At 43.4% G+C, this 21589-nt stretch overlaps 1 protein-coding gene across 1 annotated transcript in view; it reads right to left on the minus strand.

Moving 5' to 3' along the window:
• Positions 1 to 21589, minus strand: part of IL6R (interleukin 6 receptor) — a 91350-nt gene that overhangs the window by 6327 nt on the left and 63434 nt on the right. Inside the window, exons 7-9 of the mRNA XM_042782007.1 lie at positions 15710 to 15756; positions 13753 to 13825; positions 9524 to 9617 (exon numbers count right to left, since the gene is read on the minus strand). Coding sequence (XP_042637941.1) covers positions 9524 to 9617; positions 13753 to 13825; positions 15710 to 15756 — 214 coding nt within the window. The remainder of the gene's footprint in view (positions 1 to 9523; positions 9618 to 13752; positions 13826 to 15709; positions 15757 to 21589) is intronic.

Below are 21589 nucleotides of genomic sequence, written 5' to 3' on the forward strand. Positions count from 1 at the left end.
AAGGAAAGGTTTATATATTGGTTACCAGGGATGGGAGGGAAGGGGAGGAAACATCGCTAGATAGGTAGAGACAAGTACTGATTTGGGTGCAGGGAAGGGCAATGTACCAGAAGTGAGTGATCAACACAGTGGCACTGAGGAAGAGGAAGACACAGAGAGGTACATCGGAGGTACAGACAACAAAGATGATGTTGCATGTATAGTACAGCACTGTCAGAGATGGCAAGCACTGATCTACAGGTGGACAGGCTGAATGATCAAGTATATCTAGCAGAGGGGAGTATGCCCATGACCATGTATAGGGTTGGCAGACGATGTTTCTACCAGCATCTTTGTATGTGCTGTAAGAATGTCTGGGTGTATAGTAAACCTGACAAGGGACAAGGTTGTGGTGACTTCTTGGCCACAGCCAGCTACCCTGAGGGAGCGAGTAGTTGGATCTGTGGACTCGGGACCATGGTTGCAGGGGACATGAAACTCAATTGGTATAACATACTACACAAAAACATTGTTCCACATCCTACTTCAGTGAGTAGCAACTAGGGTCTTAAAAGCTTGCAAATGGCCATCTAGATGCAACGATGGGTCTCTCCTTGTCCAGAGCAAAGAAGAATGAAGAAAACCAAATATGCATGGAAGCAATTAGTCCAAGGGACTAGTAGACTATGTGATCCTCAGCCTATATAACCAGGGACCAGAAGAACTAGATGGTACCCAGATACCATTGTCAACCACTTGGAGGGGGATTGGTGCAAGACATTCTGGATAGAGTGAGAAAACAACGTGGAACAAAATTCAAAATCATTTAAAGAAAAAAAGACCAACTTTGCTGGTCTGATAGAGCCTAGTGAGATCCCTGAGACTATGGCCCCTAGTGACCCTTCAGGTCTGGAACTGAAGAACTGAACTCTTATGGCTTCCAGCCAAACAACAGACAGGCATATGGGGTGAACGTTTACATCAGGTAGATACATGCCTTGGAGCAATCAGTCATGGGAGAACAGAAGGGCAGTGTTTGTACAGGGACACAACTGTGTGTGGTGGGGGGGGGAGTACATGGGAGGGAAGGACACAGGGAAGAGGTAACTATGGGGTAGATGTGGGAAGAGAGCTGTTACATTGTAGAGAATTTCAGTCAATGTCATGAAACAAAATGTGTATAAACTGCTGTATGGAAAATGAATTTGCTCTGCAAATTTTCACCCAAATCACAATAAAAATTCAAAAACAAACAAAAAAATCAATGAAAGGTTTATATATGGAAGGAAACTTTGTTGGTTACCAGGGGTGGGAGGGGAGGGGAGGGAACACTGCTAGATAGGTAGATACAAGTATTGATTTGGGTGAAAGGAAGGGCAATGTACCAAAAAGTGAGTGATCAATATGGTGGCCTTGAGGAAGAGGAAGGCATAGAGAGGTACCTGGGTGGTACAGACAACAAAGATGAACCCTTTTTCACGTACGGTACTGCATTGTCAATGATGGCAAGCATTGATCTACAGATGGATAGATGGGTGGACAGGCTGAATGATCAGATATGTCTAGACAGGGGGGAGTGTGCCCACGACCATGTATTGGGTTGGCAGATGATGCTTCCTCATGGATATTTGTATGTGCTTTAAGAATGTCCAGGTGCAGAGTGGAGCTGACAAGGGACCAGGTTGTGGTGGCTTCTTGGCCACAGCCAGCTACCCTGAGGGAGCGAGTAGTGGGACCTGTGGGCTCGGGACCATGGTCACAGGGGACTTCAAGTTCAACTGGCATAACATACAACACAAAAACATGCTCTACATCCTAGTTTGTTGAGTAGTGACTGGGGTCTTAAAAACTTGCAAGCGGCCATCTAGATGCAACAATGGGTCTCTCCTTGTCCAGAGCAAAGAAGAATGAAGAAAACCAAAGACACATGGAAACAATTAGTCCAAGGGACTAGTAGACTATGTGATCCTCAGCCTATATGATCATGAGACCAGAACTAGATGGTGCCCAGCTACCACTGCCAATCACTTAGAAAGGGATCAATGCAGGAGATCCTGGATAGAGTGGGAGAACAATGTGGAATAAAACTCAGAATCATTTTTTAAAAAGACCATGTTTGCTGGTCTGAAAAAGCCTGGTGAGACCTCTGGCACTATGGTCCCTAGTTACCTTTCAGGTCTGGGACTGAATTCACTCCTATGGCTTCCAGCCAAACAACACAGGCATATGGGGTGAACATTTATATCTGGTAGATATACTATCTGGAGCAATCAATTATAAGAGAACAGAAGGGCAATGTTTGCACAGGGATACAGCTGGGGTGGGAGGCTGGAGTGCTTGGGAGGGAAGGACGCAGGGAAGAGGTAACTATGGGGAGGAAGTGGGAAGAGAACTGTTATATTGTAGGGAATTGCAGTCAATGTCACGAAAGAAAACGTGTAGCAACTGCTGTATGGAAAATGAATTTGGTCTGTAAACTTTCACCCACATCACAATAAAAATTTTTTAAAATATCTTCTGCATCAGAAAAAAAAAAGAGTGAGGTTTTCAAAGAATCTGTAATGGGGGGTGGAGAGGTGGGTATTTATGTTATAATGTTAAAAAGCAGCATTCAGAGGTCTAGATACAGAATCATCACAGCTATAAAAAACAATGTGGAGGAAAACCACTTAGAGGAAATTCATCAAAATATTAAGTGTTCTTCTTGGAGGACACTGAGCCTCTGTTAAAGGCAATGAAAAAATTAGTGGTTAATTCTCTTAACGATGATGGTTGAACAACATGATCAACATAGATAATGTCAGTGAGCTGTGTGTATTTGTTGAAATGCCAAATGTTTTGTTACTTATATATTTACCATAATTTTTTTTAAAAAAAGAACCTATTCAGAAAAGTGTTAATTGTTCTTGATCTGAGTGTGAATGGCATGAGTACATTCACTTTATGAAAATTCACAAGCTGTACACTTAAGATATGTGCCCTTTGCTGTATGTTATACTTCAATCACATGTAAATTTAACAAATTAACAGTGGCCATCTTTGGATAATGTATGCTTTTTTTTTTTCCCCTTCTTTCTATTCCTCAGTATTTAGCAAATTGCCTGTAATAATCATTCATCACTTATAATTTTTAAAACATCTCTATTGATCTCATTTAATCAATATCTAGAAAGTGGTTCCTGTCTTCAGTTCTTTTATTTTAAGAAACTATTGGGTAACTGAGAAAGGTGAGCTTTCCTTCCCTTTAAATATTTTGAGGAGGTAATGTTGTTGTGGTTATGTGCCATCAAGTCAGACCTGACTCATAGTGACTCCTCCTTGGGTTTCCGAGGTGGTATCACTACAGTAGAAGATTGCCCAATTTTCCTTCCGAGGAGTGAGTGGGTGATGGGTTTGAACTACTAGCCTTCTGGTTAGCAGTCAAGTGCCTTAGGCACTATGCCACCAGAGCTATAAGACTCTGAAAATCACTAAGCTCAAAGGAGCCTTTGACAGAAGCCAGCATGGGCGTTTCCACAGCTGGCACTGCCTGGCCCTGGGTGGAGGTTCTGAGCAGGGCCTGGGGCCGGAGAGGGTGTGGGTGAGTGAGAAGGCAAGCAGCAGCAGCTGAGCTGTCAGAACTCATTAGCACCCCAGCCTCTACTTTTGTTACATATTTGTGCTTCATAAAGTTTTGTTTAAAAAAAAAAAAAACACCTCATAATAACCCTCACCCTTTAAAAAAGAAGAAAAAGAAACCAAGGCCCATTGAGAAGTACCCTCTGTCAAGACCACAGGAGGTTCCCACTGCACCTAGACACTTCAGTGACCCAGGACACCACAATCCTCTCCTACCTATATAGAGATTTTGAAATGAGACACTATATTCAATACAAAATGATTTTTTAAAATATAGATATATATAGGAAGCCCTCATCTAATTGTTTAAGTCCATTCTAGATAAACTTGCAGAAAAGGAGTTCTCTGCTATGAGAATCCTATTTCCCTAGTGCCTGCTGAAGTAAAATGAGAGAAAGAAAGAATTGATGGGTGACAAGGAGTAGGGTGGGGAGGATTGGCCTCTGGAAAATATATTTTCCATTTACAAAGATGGCAAAACTTTTTTTCTTTTTTCTTTTTTTTTTTTTTTAAATTTTTATTGTGATTTGGGTGCAAATTTACAAAGCAGATTCATTTTACTCTCAAGAGTTCATGCACATTTGATTTCACAGCCCCCATTATAATACCCAACCATAAAAAGCTCTCTTCCTATCTCCTCCCTGTGCCTTTCTTATCTGTGCATTCCTGTCTGTCCAACTTTCTTTCTATGTGAATGCTGCTCTTCTGATGTCTCATGGTTGATTGATCTAAGGGGTACATCTCTCTGGGGTATGTGTTCTGCTTGTAGGTCTATCTACTGTTGGGCTGAGAGCTAATCCATAGAAGTGAGTCCATTTCCAGGCCTGAAGGATAACCCAGGGCCATAGTCTCAGGAGTTCCACCAGCCTCTATCTGATCACTAACTCTGGTCATTTTCGTGTTTTTGAATTTTGTTCCACATTCTTCCTTCCACTCTATCTAGGATCTCCAATTTTAATCCCTTCCAAGTCGTTGGCATTGGTAATTGGGCACCATCTAGTTCTTCTGGTCTCAGGGTCATGAAGGCTGAGGTCTTCACATTCCATCATATCTTTGGACTAATTGTTTCCAAATGACTTTGATTTTCTTCACTCTTCTTTGCTCCAGACAAGAGACCAATAGTTGTATCTTAGATTGAAGAGGCAAACCTCTTCAATGGCACCTTTAAATATATATATAAATACACACACACACACACACACACACATATATATTTGTTGGAAAAAAATTTAGGAAAATACTAGGCTTTGGTTGAGACACAAAATAAATGTACTAAAAGTATAAACACAGCCTGTCACAAATTGTGGTAAATGTGAACATCCCAGCACTCATCGTGGTTCAGCCATTTCTGTACTCCCAGATTCCCACAGTATCTCTAGATGTTTGCTTGAGTTGTTTTTGACATGAAGGACTCTAGGAGTGGTAGGGTTTTTCATCACTTGAAATAACTGGCCTCATTCCAAATAAATATGCCTAATAATTCCTTATGTGGAAGAAAATGAAAACTCACCAGGCTAGGAAACAAATTACTGGTATGTTCTCGCACAGGGCACTCGCCCTGCCTATGCCTCCAGGGATTCTGGTTGTTTAGCAACCAGCCAGTGTCCAAATACCACGAGCAGATTAGCAAACTAGGTCTGTGAGGAGCATCTGGCCAGATCCCAACCTAATGCTTCTTCATTAGGGGTTAATAGCACACCAAGAAGGAGCTCTGGTAGCGTAGTGCCTAAGGCACTTGACTGCTAACCAGAAGGCTGGCAGTTCAAACCCACCAGCCACTCCTCAGAAGGAAGATGGGGCAATCTACTTCCGTAGCGATACTGCCTCAGAAACCCAAGGAGGGGTCGCTATGAGTTGGGTCCGACTCGACGGCACATAACAACAACAACAGCACACCAAGATGGCACTGCTTGTTAAGTGCCAACAGTGGACGGACAGAACCAACAGAGGTGGAGGAACTGGGCCTTCCTCTTGGCTAACAGCAAGCTGGATTCTCAGGACATGTGTTCCAGATCTAAGTTTACTATTCAGAAGCTATGTATCCCTGGCAAGTCATTTTACCTCTAGGGACTGGTTTCTCACTTATAAAATTAAATTAAAATTTCAAAAATTAAATAAAATTAAAGAATTTAACTAGGTAGCCCCTAAGGCCCACGCAAAGAGCATGAGCTTTGGATCTGAAATTTGATTCTGATCCTTACTAACAATAATCACTCCACCTCTTTCAGCTTTGGTTTCCTCACCTGTAACACAGAAATCATGATAGCAACTCTATAGGGTCTGTGGCAGGTTATGAGCAGATACTGAAGCCCTAATGATGTAGAAATAGAAACAGAACCCAGAAATATGTGTCAGTGGGGAGGCAAAGATTCCTTTAGAAAGCAGTAGGTAGACTCCTCAATGTTGATTGGGGCCTTTTCTGGGCCAAAGGTATAATAGACAGTGGTGACCCGTCAGCTCCTCGAAGGAGCTGCCTCCACTCTTCAGGATCTTTATCTTCTGCCGTCTTTGGGCAGCTTGTTCACTACTTCATTGAAAGAGAAAAGTGAGCATAACCCTGAACACAGAGTTGTCATCTTGCTAACTGTGATAGTTAAGTTTGTGTGTCAACTTGGCCAAGCCTGGTTGAAAGGCTGGGCAGCTAGATGTAGTATTCCCCATGATGAGACGGGTAATCAACTCCATGGTGGGACCTACCACAAGCAGCTGAGTAGCTGCCTTTGGGTATGTGGTGTGATTCCTGTTTATAAGAAACAGCTTTGGGAATGGTCTCTAGCTTATGGCATGCTTGAAGCCTGCATGTAGCTGTGTCATTGTTCAGCAGCCTGCCATGCTCTGCTGACTTTGGGACTTTCAATAGGCTTAACTCTAAATCAGTGGCCTGCCACATGGTTTGGTATCATTGGGACTGTGGCATTATATTTGTTGACCTTTGGGCTTGTTGCCTCAGCAGCCAGTAGCTGCCTGAGTGACGAGATGCCTCTAGCTTCAGTGGGCCAGAAGCAAGAGGCAGATCTGAAGCCCAAGGTCGAGAGGCTTTCACACAGCCCCTAGAGCCTGGCATTTTGAACTTGGACTTCTAGCCTCCCGAACTGTAAGAGAATAAATCTTGTTTGTTCAAGCATCCCATTTGTGGTATATTCTTGTCAGAGTGGCACTAGGTAACCAGAACACTAATCTTCCAATCCTGGTGATCGAGGTAGCTCAGGGCCACTGTCAGGATCCAATGAACTAAAATGTGGGAAGCTCTCTGCCATTTCACTCTCTGTCCCACTTTCAAAGATCATCTCCCATAATCAACAATTAGAGTCCCTTGAAAGTTACACTAAAGGGAAGAGGGAGGGAGGAAGAGAGGGAAAAAGAGAGGGAGGGAGGGGGGAAAGAAAGAAGGAAGGAAGGAGTACAGTTTCTTCTTCACTTGCTATGACTATCATAACTAACTACAGGCATATCTCATTTTATTGTGCTTTGCTTTCCTGAGCTTCACAGACATTTCATTTTTTACAAAATGAAGGTTTGTGGCAACTCTGTGTCGAGCAAATCTATTGGCACCATTTTTCCAATGATGTGCTCATTTCATGTCTCTGTGGCAACATTTTGCTAATTCTCACAATATTTCAAGCTTTTGCATAATGCTATTGCAGGGCAGTAGACTACCATAGACCGGTAGACTTTCACATGTACTGTGCAGTGTAGTAAATTACTTAGTGTGGCTTTTCTACCCACAAGTCATTATAAACTCAGTGGTGGAATGAGCAACTGAGGAGCTCCTGATTATAAATGTTATCCACCTGGGTTATTTCTGTTGGGCGTGGCACAATACAATGTTCTGGGAGATTCCCACTCTCTTTCAGGTGCTTAGAGTTCTGATGATATGATTGGTTAGTTTGACCACTCTGCCGGGCTCAAAAGGAGGCCTCCTAGAGGAAGAACTCTCTCTGACTGCTGCTTGAGGAAGATGTGCTGCCTAAAGAGACATGCGCTCCTGAAAGAGACACGTGCTGCCGGGAAAGAGACGCAAGAGACACGCATTGCTGAGTAAGACACCGAGGGACATGCACTGCTGGGGGAGAGACTGTGAGAGACTTGGCTGAGGGATGGTGGGCTGGGAGAGAGACTGAGCATTTTTCCTGAACTCGAATTGTAGCTTGGTGCTTCCCTAATAAACCTCATAATCTGTGAGTTCTGTGTGGCTACTGCAGTGAATTAGTGAACCCAGGAGAGAGGTGGTGGGTGCTTTGGGAGGAACAGTTGGAGAAAGGGCTGGAGGGAAGCAGCATGTCTTGCCTCACAGTAATAGGCCTTGGGCTATTGATGGTGATTCTGTCTTCCTCTTGTGGGACTTGAGGAGGTCAGAACATGTGGCCTCCTTGCCCTTTTTGCACAATGGGAAATAAAAAAGTTCCTGTGACTCACTTTACTGGAATAGTCACTTTATTGGGGTAGTTTGGAACTGAACCTGCAATGTCTCCAAGGTATGCCTGTACTGCCCAAGGGCTCAGCCTCACTTCCTTTGTGCTTCAACATATGCAAAACTGTATATGTAGTAACATCCTGAACACTGGGAGTTTTCTTTATTGTCCAGTCATTTGGGGCACTGTCAGCTGACTTTTTGCAACTTTAGGAATGAATGACAAAACCAGTGACTGAATGAAGTGGGGAGACTGGGAGGAAATGAACATGGTGCTATAGCCACCAAGGGCCAACTCAGCCTGAAAGGGTGTTTCTTTTGCATGGCAGAAGAAGAGTACTAAGACAGAAAATCTGAAGGTGACTCTTTATATCTGCTCATATTGAGACACACAATACTCCCAAGGGGGTCTGGCCAGGCACCTCAGATATAACTATGTACTTACCTCTGCTGTGGGTCTGCTCACACTGTACTTTCGGGCTCTGTTGTAAGCCCTCTTCCCTTTTCAACCTATCCACTCCCATCTTCTCTACCAAATATGTTCCCTTGGGTGTTCTCACAAGCACCTCAAACTCAGAAAATCTCAGTGGAAGCATCATCTCTTCACTCAAGATTTTTTTCTTCCTGCAGTGTTCCCAGTCTTAGGGAATGACACCACTGTCTGCCTATTTGCTAAAGCAAGAACTTGAGGGTCATCCTTGACTCTTACCTTTCCTTCACCCTCCCCACCTAATCTGCCATCAAATCTTGTCAATTCTACATCTAAAATAGATCTTGAAGCCATCCATGGCTCTCCAACCCCATTACCCCATCCATCCTAGCACAAGCTATCATTATCTCTTGTCTAGATACTATGCTACCTGCATCCATTTTTACCTCTCCCATTCACTCTCCAAACTGCATCCAGAGTGATTCTTCAAAACTGCAAACTGATCACGGTCTTCTTAGAGCTCTCCAATAGGCACCCATTACCATCATGAGAAGTCTAAAATCCTTCTACCTCTCTTTCAAGGCTTTACATAGCATGGCTCTGATCTACATCACCAGTCACATTTCTTCCCACTCCTCCTCCTAAATTACAAATCACCCATCCACACACACGTATATACATACAGACTCTAAACTGTATTACATACTGTACTTATCTTCTGGAACCTCCTTCTTCCCCCATTCCATCCCACCAACTTCTACTCCTCCTTAATACCAAGTCAGTGCTTCTTGCCATGGGCTGCTCAAAAAGAAGCTCTCAGCACACTGGCCATCACTCCTCTGGGTCTGTCCTCCTCATGAGAACATGATGGCAGGGGTTATATCTATCCTGCCCACCACTGTCTCCCATACCACCTAAAATAGGACTTGGCATAGAGTGGTGCTGTGTGTGTTTGTGTGTGTGTATGAATGAATAAATGAATAATGAATGCTCTAGAAATGTCTGATGATTCAATGAAATCTAGAAAGCTAGATTAGAAATGTGAGAACACCACAGAGCCATCCATCCCCCAGGACCCATCTCACCTCAGCACAATGACAACGCAGAGGAGTGTTGCAAAGGCCAGACTTCCTCCAGCCACCAGGAATATGGGCAGTGGTTCTGAAGAAGAATCTTGTAATACAGGGAAAAAAAAAAAAGAGAGAGGGAGAGAGAGAGAAAAAAAAAATTCAGCTGGTGCTGTCAATGTCCTCAAAGGAACTTCAACCCCAGAGAAGGAAATAGCTCTATTAACCAAGAGGCCACTTGAAGAGCTGGCCCATTTTCTGGCCAAAGCCAACTCTATAGTAGCCTCACTCCCAGCATAATTTGACAGACCCTCAGATTTCACCACTTGACAAGAAATACACCCCAAGGGTAGAGCTTCTGAGCCACAGATTCCCACTCACTTTCAAAACAGGCTTCCATGATAGTGCTTAGCCTGTTTTTCTAAGGCACAGAGGGGGTGCAAGAAACAGAAGCCCGTGGGGGCCTCAGTGATGGCAGCTCCACCAAGAGCCATGTCTGGGAGGCTCAGATGTTTTAAATCAGATCCCAAAGTATTTAGAAGCAATTTGTTCCATTGAAGTATCATCCTTTGCCTGTTTCCCCACCAGCTACTCAACTGCCAGTCATGTAAGCTTCATTCAGTTCTCCAACATACCATGGCCTCTTTCCTCCAGGCCTTTCCACATGTGTTCCATCTGTCTGAATGCTCTACCACCTTTGCTGCATCCCCCCACGCACACATTGTCCAATCCCTACTCTGCCTTTGAGTCTTAGACAAGGACAGGCCTTTGAGAAATGACTCCACCCCAAGCTGGGTAAGAGTCCCTCGTGGTTACTTCTCCAGCTCCACCTCTAGATTGAGTTCCCTGAAAGTGGGAACCACATGTGTCTTTTTCACTGTTGTACTCCCAGCTGCTTACACAGCACCAAGTACAAAGCAGGTTCTCCAAAATCTTTTGTTGAATGTATGAAAGAACAAACCAGCTCCACAAGCAGCCATGTCCTCCTACAGAAAGGCCCTACCTATTGCTGTCAGAGAGAAACTCTGGGCTGGACAGAGAGCATATCTAAGCAAAACCATCATTCTATCTCCTTCTGCTGGGAATGCAAAGATTCAGGCTCTCTTTCCCAAATGTGCCCATTGTTAATGATACTCTCTGCCAGTCTTCACCTCAGGTGCTCACTGTATGCTCACTGTATTCAGGCATTGCAGTGAGTCCAGGCTAGTAAGCGAGCATTCACTACAGGACAAGTCTCTCCAAGTGTGATTCTTATCTCTTGGCAGAGATCATCACCTTTTATATTTGTTCGTTCATTCACCAAAATATTTATTATGTGCCTTTCTTGGAAGCCTTGGGGATACAAAGAAAAGCAGCTTCTAGGGCCTGATCAATCATGACTATGTAAAGAGGCCCCAGTAAAGGCCTGGACACCAAAGCTCCAGGGGCTTCCTGGTTGATGTAAGGCATGTCTCTTTTTCAGACATGGAAGCTCTACATTAGAAACTCTCCCACCTTGCCCTCTAAGTCTCTTTAATTTTATCCTTTTGTTACAATAAATCTATAATCATAAGTACAGCATTTTCTTGTATTCTGAGTCATTCTAGTGAATTATCAAAACCAAGGGAGTAGTGGGATTCACAGATAAGAAGTGAGGAGGTCCCTGGAGACCCCTGAGCTTAATAACTGGTATCCTGAGGGATAGTGGGAAAATCCCTAATTTATAGCCGGCAGGTCATAGAGACTACAAGCTTGAGGCTGGTGTCTGAGGTATTGGCCAGACTTGGTAGTCTAGAAGACTAAGCCGTTTAACTTGTGAGATCTGACTTAGCTCCAGGTGGTTAGGGTCAGAGGACGAAGTGCGGCAGGGGCTGGCAGTGTCAGAAGAGAAGTGGAAAAGAATTTATAATAAACTGATTTGAAATGATCAACACATTTGGTATTGGAGAAATGGGGATTGATTTGACTTTCACAGGAGGCATCAAGCATTCTGTTTTAGGTATGGTGAGTTTGAGGTATTTACTAGGTTCTGAGTACATATCTCGACTAGGCAGTTGGATCCATGAGTAAGTATAGGTCTTAAGGAAAAGGTCAGGGATGGAGTCATCAGCCCATAGATGGTCTTTAAAGACATGAGTCTGGATGAGATTATCAATGAAGGTGGAGGGAGAAGATTTGAGGGTTCCTATGACCACTGGAGTCCTTATACACACACCTCAACTGCCTGCCACCCTATCATATCACTCAAGGCCCATTTCAAACGGCACCTCCTCCATGAACCTCCTGTGATCTCTCCAACTGGATATGCTCTCTTGAATCTCTAAATTGCAGCTTCACTCTATCTATGCCTTCCTTTGGCAGATCCCACATTCTACTCTTTATTACAGTTACAGGTTTACTCTTTGTCAGAGCCTGCCTGCTGGACTACAGATCTGTTGAGAGCAGGGATGGGCTTCCCTTCCTCTGAGTCCCCAGATGTGCAGAACTTAGCCCCAGGTAGTCAGTAGGTGCTCCACAGGCACACTGAATTGCAGTAGGGCTTTTCAACCAGGATAGTGCAGCATGGGCAACTGGCATCAGAGGAAGGCAGGAAACTGCCCAGGTAAGGGTGATGGGGCCAAGGACTTCCTCAGCAAGTCCAATAACCATCAGATGGAGCCGCTTAACCACTGAACCTCTGGAGCCTGGCCTCCATGAATCCCACATGTGCAGTAAAACAAACAGGTTAGGTGCTGCTGTCAAGTCGATCCTGATTCCTAGAGACCCTATGAGACATAGTAGTAGTCCCCCATAGGGTTTCCTAGGCCATGATCTTTTTTTTTTTTCTTTAATTGTGATTTGGGTGAAAGTTTCCAGAGCAAATTCACTTTCCATACAGCAGTTCACATATACTTTGTCTCATGACATTGACTACAATTTCCCACAATGCAACAGCTCCCCTCCCACTTCCTCCCAACAGTCATCTCTTCCTTGTGTCTATCCCTCCATGCCCTCCTGCCCCCTGAGCTGTGTCTCCTTGTGCATAAGCAGCCCTTCTTTCTCCCATGATTGTTCTCTCCAAGGAGTGTATCTACATAATGTAAATGTTCAACTCATACGCCTGTCTTTTGTTTGGCTGGAAGCCACAGGAGTGGGTTCAATTCCAGACCTGAATGGCATCTAGGGGCCATAGTCTCAGTGGTTCCATCAGGCTGTATCAGACCAACAAACCTGGTCCCCCTTTTTTTAATTTTTAATGATTTTGAGTTTTGTTTCACATTATTCTCCCTTTCTACCCAGGATCTCCTACATAGGTCCCCCTCTGAGTGGTTGACAGTGGTAGCTGGGCACCATCTAGTTTTTCTGGTCTCATAGTCATATAGGCTGCAGATCGTATGGTGTACCAGTTGCTAGGACTAATTGTTTCCATGAATCTTTGGTTTTCTTCATTCTTCTTTGCTCTGGACGAGGAGAAACCCATCATTGCATCTAGATGGCTGCTTGCAAGCTTTTAAGATCCCAGTTGCTACTTGCTAGACTGTAACCCTTATAGAAATCACCAGGTCTTTTTCTCATGGAGCCACTGGGTAGGTTTGAATCGCCAAACTTCTGATTAGCAGCCAAGCACTTAACCATTGTGCCACCAGGCCTTCTTAAAACAAACATAGGAACTGTGATTTTCCTTGATTCCTATATTGATACATTTTCCTAGGCTTGTGGTAGAGGGAGTTGTAGAGACAATTCAGAAGCACTAGAATCAAGGGCTCCCAAAACGAAAACTTCCCCAACATGCATTCCATTTCAGACGCCAATAATTTTGTTAGTAGTACATTCACTTTTATTGTGGCTAAGAGTGAAATATTTCAAATTTGTCGTATTCTTATGGTCCCCTCACTATTTCTTGACTAACAATATCAAGTTTGAATGTATAAACCAAAAACCAAACCCACTGCCATCGAGTTGATTCCAACTCATAGCAACCCTATAGGATAGAGTAAAACTGTCTCATAGAGTTACCAAGGCTGTGAATCTTTATAAAAGCAGAGTGCCTCATCTTTCTCCTGTGGAGTGGCTTGTGGGTCTGAACTGATGATCTTTCGGTTAGCAGTCAAATGCTTTAACCACTGTACCACTAATGTATAAAGCAGTTTATATTTTTGCCATTGACCCTTTTCATGAACTCAGGTTGTCCTTCTGCCAACTTTTCCAAGTAAGAAAGGACTTTCTGAAGAGACAAGATTCTTGTGCCCCTCAGACTATAGGAATGTACAAAAATACCCAATCCTTACCTGGGAGACTTGTTGCATTTGTAGGATACATAGGGGGAGTATTAACATCACCATCTTCTTTAGTAGTTGATACCTAAAAGAGACATTCCTCACCTTAAGCCTGATTCTGCGGATTTGAGAAATGAACCCAGTTCAGATACCATCTCCTCAAAACTTCTGATTCACCTAAGGAATTCCTTTCTGCACTCCATGAGCCTCCCCATATCTGGCTTTTGTCACACTTTTTCACTATTGTTTCTATTAAAAATGTAATATCCCTTGCCTGCTCAAGGTGGAGATTTCTTTCCATCTGCCTCTCCATCAAGAGCTTAAGGGCATAGCCCTTTCCAAAGAGGAAACACTCAATAAATACACTGAAGCAGCAATTGTCTTTACAAGTCTGCTATTGTCACTTACAGGGAAAAGCACAGACTAAACCCCTGGCACTACTTACTAGCTACATGACCTTAGGTGAGTTTCTTAATCTACCTGGACCTCAGTCTTCCTCCCTCATAAAATGTTAGCTGCCGTCAAGTCGGTCCCTGACTCATGGAAGCCCCCCACATGACCAAATGAAATGCTCCCCAGTTCCGTGCCATCCCCATGACTGGTTGGTTGCACATTAGATTGTCGGGATCCACAGGGTTTTCACTGCTGATTTTTCTGAAGTACGTAGCTAGGCCTTTCCTCTTAGTTCATTTGAGTCTGGCAGCTCTGCTGAAACCTGTTCAGCATCATGGCAGCATCCAGGACTCCACTAACAGACGGGTGGGGGCTGCCCATGAGGTGCACGGCTGGGAAGAGAATTCAGGTCTCCTGCATGGCAGGCAAGAATTCTACCAATGAAGCACCAATTCCCCCTCATACAATAGGGATTCTAATTCCTCATAGGCCTAACATGAGAATTAGATGAGAGAACAAATGCAAGGTATTCCAGCCTGGCAATGCCTGGTTGGTCATCATACGTGTCAGTAACCCCCCTCCAGTGAGGGGAGATCCCTGGGACACCACAGGCCTCAGCTTCATCCTGGAGCTTCTTCCTGCAGGTGTCTGGACAGTCCTACATCAAATCTGTACAAGGTTTAGGAGCCCCGGGCTCCTCCCCTGTGCTACTCAGCTCCAGAAGTAGCTGAGCCTCCCAGCTTAGCATTTAGAGACTTAAGGGCCATGGGAGGAGATACGGTTGGTTAGGAAATTGGATTATTCAAAGAGTTTGTTAAGCAGCTTCAGAGGTAATCCTCTTTCTAGAAAATTATGACACCAGGAATCCACAGGGGCAAGCGCTTGGATGAATTGACTTAAACCCACTGCCATTGAGTTAATTCCAACTCACGGCAACCCTATAGGACAGAGTAGAACTGTTCCCATAGAGTTTCTAAGGCTGTAAAACTTTACAGAAATGGACTACCTCATCTTCCTCCCATGGACAGCTGGTAGGTTTGAACCACTGACCTTTTGGTTCGCAGCCAAAAAGCCACTGCACCATCAGAGCTCTTTGTTAAGCCATTACCAAACCAAAAAACCAAACCCACTGCCATCAAGTCGATTCCGACTCATAGCAACCCCCAGTGGGTTTCTGAGGCACTAAATCTTTATAGAAGTAAATCACCCTGTCTTCCTTCTGCAGAGTGGCTGGTGGGTTTGAACTGCCAAACTTCTGGTTAGTAGTCAAATGGCTTAGGCACTATGCCACCAGAGCTCCTTTGCTAAGCCATTAGTGGTGTCCAAAAAGCTCAATGATTAAACAGCAGCCACTAGACAAAGAAGAGTTCTACATGCCAGGACAACGCTGCTGACACTTCACATGGGCACAACAGCTCTGTGACGTGAGAACTGCTATTATTCTGTTTTGCAGAAGCTGGAAAAGTTCAAATAATCGAGTAAGTGGCAGAACTGGGATGTGAGCCAAATCCTGCCTGGTGCCAGCGTAACTAGTAAGTGCTGCTGCCCTGACCCTTGTACAAAACCATGAGCTCACCTGAGTGGAGGAGGTCACCTCGGTCTGAGTTCTAGGAGTCTTGGAATCTGTAGACAAGAAGAAAGGGTTGTTATTAACAGTCCGTGGACTCTGAAGTCATCTGCTAGGGTCTAATAATAGAGTGAAACTCACCACATTATTTAAAGGAACACAGCACTGGAAATAACCAAATATACAACCATGAGGGACAAGTTATACAAGTTATGACATAGCCATATAATGCGAGCTTTAAAAGATAGTTTAGAAAAATACTGATGACATGATATGCTATGTGAAAAATGCAAGACAAGAAAAAATTCCATATAGTTTGATCCAGTGTTTCTAAAGAAACTTATTTCTATTATATTATTTATTGTATATTATATGTAGGAGCTCTGCTAGCATAGTGCCTAAGGCACTTGACTGCTAACCAGAAGGCTGGTCGTTCAAACCCACTAGCCACTCCTTGGAAGGAAGGCTAGGTAATCTACTTCTATAGCAATACCACCTCAGAAACACAAGGAGGGGTTGCTATGAATTGGGTCCAACTCGATGGCACATAACAACATATTATATGTGGGAATATATTTTCACAAACAGGAAGAAAAAAATGGAAGGATATATACCACCTAATAAAAGCACTATTAACATTTTCATTTCCTTCTATGTACCTTTTTGGAGTAAAAATATATATATACAAATATTTAACTTAAGCAATAAATTCTTAAATGCCTGGGCAGGTTTAGCACCACCTGGTAGAAGGAGGAATGTGGACCAGACGCTCTTGCAAGGCCCTTTCCTCCATGGAAACAGTGTTTCTGCAGAAATCCCTCACGGCAGCAGGAGGCCAACTATTAGAGTGAGAGCAGTAACAAGGGGCCAGTGCTTGGCAATAAACACAGGCCCAAAGTTCCAGGAGCTGAACCATGCATGACAGGATGAAATGTTTCTGCATCTTGAGATATTTATTTTCTTCTCAGCTTATCATTTTGCCATCAAGAAGTTAAAAAATATCACAGAAATTTGTTTATGCAAAGACACGTTCATCCCTGAGCCAGGAAGAAAGGACTAGCAAGAGAGTGGAAGAGGGGGTGAGCCTGCTTCTGCTCGGGAGAGAATTTCTAGCAGGAAAGTACCAATGTCAGGAGGAGAGAAAACCACACACCAGCAGTGCTGAAGGCGGCATAACAGTATGTACAACCTCCCCACGTACTGAAGGAAAAACAGAGGACTGGAGACAGAAAGCAACTTGTCCAAAGCCACACAGCAAGTCAGAGACAGAGTTCAGAATCAGACCTAGAATTCACAGGAGGGACCCAGTTTTCCACCCCTTGTGTTCATCATAACCCAGCCTGTCAGAGAACTAGACTCACAGCAGGGGTGAATGAAGGTCAAACAAAGGGCAGCGGGAGCTAGAATGGAACCAGGGGATGGGGCAGCACTAGAGAAAACATGGCTGACCACAGATGGTCATTCAGCCCAATGGTTCCCCAAATGCAGCCCATGCACAGTGTCATTTGGGAGCCTTTTAAGCCCACTTCAGTCTACGACTTCAGAATCCTGGGGGTGGGTTTGTAAAAGGCTCCAAAACCCAGAGAGATGCTCCAGGAAGAAAGAGAGGCCCATATAGTTTTTACTTTCAGCTCTGTACCCAACATGGTATGTGGCCCAGAGGAGGACATTTAACGTCTGTGGCTCAGATTCCTGAGGTGGTCAAGTGGGAAATTTATTTTGGTATTATCTCTAAAAATCCAGAATGTGAACAGAATGAAGGAAATTTCTCTAATAAAGAAATTAAGTCTTAAATAACGAGATTATTTTAAAGCTCCCCAGATGACTCTGGCGACCTCTGATTCAGATCATTTCGATGGGCACCAGAACCACTTTGCCTCACTATTAATAATAATCATTCTCGTTTCACAGAAGAAGAAAGTGAGACTCAAGAAGAAATAACTTACACAACAACAACAATAATAACAATAGTTAGTAGCTGACAAGTTGGCTCCGATGGTCACCCCACCATGTCCATCAGAAAAACACCTTGTCCATTCCTGTACCATCCTCACAATCACTGGCATACTCAAGTCTACTGCTAAGGCCACTGTATATTTTGAACACCTCATCTTCTAGCACTATTATCAGGCAATATTCTGTGGTGATCCATAAGGTTTTCCTTGACTAATTTTCTGAAGTAGACTGCCAGGCCTTTCTTCCTAGTCCTAATCAGGAAGCTCCACTAACACCTGTTCACCATGGGTGACCCTGTCGGTATTCAAAACACTGGTGGCATAGCTTCTGGCATCTTAGCAACACACAGCTACCACAATGCGACAAATTGGCCAATGGGTAGTAATAATACCTATTGCATACTAATAAAATATTACTATCACCAACTTTTTTGCTGAGGCTACCATATATCAAGGAGCTCTGGTAGCATAGTGCCTAAGGCACTTGACTGCTAACCAGAAGGCTTTGGTTCAAACCTACCAGCCACTCCTTGGAAGGAAGGTTGGACAATCTACTTCCATAGTGATACCACCTCAGAAACCCAAGGAGGGGTTGTTATGAGTCGGGTCTGACTTGACGGCACATAACAACAACAACAAACTATATCAGTGCCAAGTGGTTCGTGTGCCTATATTATCATCTCATCTCTCCCTCGCAGCATCATATTAAACAGCCACTACTAGAACTTGACGACCCACACATTTGAAGCAAAACAAGAAAAGTGAAACAAAGAATAAGAACATGTAAACAAGTCTTCATTTTTTTCCATCTAGGCCAAAGGTCTTTCCCCACAGGTGTTTTCTATTTCCTAATGCCTTTCTTCAGTTAGCATGTTAGGTGAAGACCGGGAAGGAACACCATTCACTGAGCCCCTACATAGTGTGTGTGTATTCACAGTAGGAGTGAGAGTGGTGATAGTAACAAAACAACAAAGGTAAAAACATCTCACGGTAATCAAACACTTACAATGTGCCAGGTACCATTATAGCCACTTGGCATGAATAAACTCTAATCCTCACCATAGCACTCTTAGGTAGGTACCATTATTAGCTCCATTTTACAAGTGGGAAAACGGAGGCATGAAGACATTAAATAACAAGAAATGAAAGAAAAAAACTGGGATTTAAACCAAGTCTACCTAGCTCCAGGAATTAATTTTATCTGTATTTTAAAAAAATCATCCCTGCATTTCTCATATTCTAGAACTGTATAGTCCTCAGCTTTACAAAACCAGCATTTAACACAGGTCTGGCATCTTGCTAAAAAACTGTGGACAGGCAGTCCCCAACTTATGATGGGGTTCCATTCCAACCACTCCTTTATATAAGTTGGTTCCGACATAAGTTAAATACCTCTTTTTTTTTTTTCCTTCAGTTTTCATTATTATTACTACCTTCTTTATCAGTAACTTTAAAAAGTCAACCTTTATTTGTCTTTAGGGGTTGGAAACTTTACTTATAAACTTACAGATATGATGAAAACAGCAAATTATGCACTGCAGCACATGTATGTAGTACATATTACTAACAATAAGATATACAAGAAAAGAAAGAAAGGATGGTCATAATGCAGTTCATCACAACTCGATACATAGTAGGTTGGAGACTCCCTGTAGTTAGTAGAGGAGCTCTGGTAATGTAGTGCCTTAGGCATTTGACTGCTAACCAGAAGGCTGGCAGTTCAAACCCACCAGCCACTCCTCGGAAGGAAGGTTGGGCAATCTACTTCTGTAGTGATACCGCCTTGGAAACCCAAGGAAGGGTTGCTATGAGTCTGATCTGACTTGATGGCAGTGCACTGAGTTTGCATTGTTGTAGTTAGTAAAATTTCATTGTGGGGAGAAAAATCAATTGGACAAAAGACTAGAAAGAACATGAACAGTGGCTGCTGCTGGGTGTTTTCCCTGAATTAATATTTCAAAGTTTTCTACAAGAATGTAGAGACATACTTTAATATCTATAACAAATTGAATGGATGAATGGCCATATCCAGTAAAAGAGATGAATAGAAAAAGATACCTGTGGTTTTTGTTTTTGTTTTTAAAGAGAGAAATGTATCTCTGTTCATTTAGGAATTGGTTTGAGTTTATATGCTGGAGTTTTGGAAATGGAAAAATACAATATAAAAGATAGCAGAGGCTTAGCCCTGCCATATACCAAGTATGTAACCTTGGTCAAGAGGCTGGACCAAATAAAAGAGGGCCCTACTTTTACTATAGCCCCTAGTTACCCTTCAGGTCTGGAACTGAACTCATTGCTGTGGCTTCCAGCCAAACAATAGACAGGCATATGGGATGAATATTTACATCAGGTAGATACACTCCTTGGTGTGATCAGTCATGGGAGAACAGAAGTACAGTGTTTGCACAGGGAGATAGCTGTAGGGGGGAGTGCATGGGAGGGAAGGACACAGGGAAGAGGTAACTATGGGGAGGAAGGGGAAGAGAGCTTTTGCATTGTGGGGAATCACAGTCAATGCCATGAGACAAAATATGTATGAACTGCTATAGGGAAAATAAATTTGCTCTGTAAACTTTCACCCAAATCACAAAAAAAATTAAAAAAAAAAAAAAAGAGGGAGGGAGAGAGAGAGAGAGAGAGAGAAGAAACAAATATGGTGGGGGGAGGGATAGGCTTAATCTTTTAGATTATGTTTCCTCATTTCTAAGCAAGGTGATGAGGCCCTGGTGGTGCAAATGGTTAAGGCTTGGACTATTAGCCAAAAAGTTGATGGCTCGAACCCACCCAGAGGCACCTCAGAAGACAGGCCTGCTGATCTACTTTTGAAAGGTCACAGCCTTGAAAACCCCATGGAGTCCAAGGCACAACCAAACCAAAAACTCACTGCCATCAAGTCGATTCCAACTCAGAGAGACACTCCCCGACCCCTCTGGGTTTCCAAGGTGGTAAATCTTTATGGAACTAGACTGCCCAGTCTTCCTTCTGCAGAGAGGCTGGTAGGTTTAAACCACCAACCTTTTGGTTAACAGTCAAATACCTTAGGCACTACACCACCAGAGCTCTTTCCGAGGCCCAACAGCTGGTCTCTATTCACCTGAAGCAACCCAGGAAGAAGGAAAGTCAGGAATAAATGGGATGTGTGGTTAATCGCCTCAATAAACACTGCCTCCTTTGCCATGAGACAGAAGAACTAGATGAGGTATCTTGATCGAAAGGGGGAAACGCAGAACAAATTTCACATTCTCATGGGATCCAACATTTATAGAGTCATGGAGGCTGAATAAACCCCTGAAATCATTGCCCTGAGATAATCTTTAACTCTTAAACCAAAATAGCCCCTGCAGTCTTCTTAAAACCAAACAATAATTTAGCTTCACTAGTAAAGAATGTCTGCCTTGAGCAGGGTGACCCAGCTGTATGGGATCAAACTGACAACAAAACAACTCACTGCTGTAGAGTTGGCTCAGACTCACAGTGACCCCTGCTTGGGTTTCTGAGGCAGTTATCATTAAAGAAGTAGATTGTCCAACCTTCCTTCCAAGGAGTGGCTGGTGGGTTTGAACTGCCTTCTGGTTAGCAGTCAAATGCCTTAAGCACTACACTATCAGAGCTCCTAAACTGACAATAGCAACTTGAAAAGATTACATAGTCAGCTCAGGGGGCAGTGAGTTTATGTTAATGGTAGAGAACAACTCAGAAAAGGAGGATGAGAATGGTTGCACAACTCGAAGAATACAATCAATATCAAGGAATAGTACATGCAGAAACATGAATCGGTATATGTTTTTGTTTTGTATATTCCCAACACAACAGAAATAATTATTTTTTTCAAAAAACCCTAATGGAGCAATTCTCCTCTGTTCATATGGGGTCGCCATGAGTTCGAATCAACTTCCCAGCAGCTAACAACAACAACGGGCAAGGAGATGGTTTC

This window comes from Orycteropus afer, unplaced genomic scaffold (assembly GCF_000298275.1).
Source record: "Orycteropus afer afer isolate SDZICR_OR568_19922 unplaced genomic scaffold, OryAfe1.0 scaffold00217, whole genome shotgun sequence".
Lineage (NCBI taxonomy): Eukaryota > Metazoa > Chordata > Mammalia > Tubulidentata > Orycteropodidae > Orycteropus > Orycteropus afer.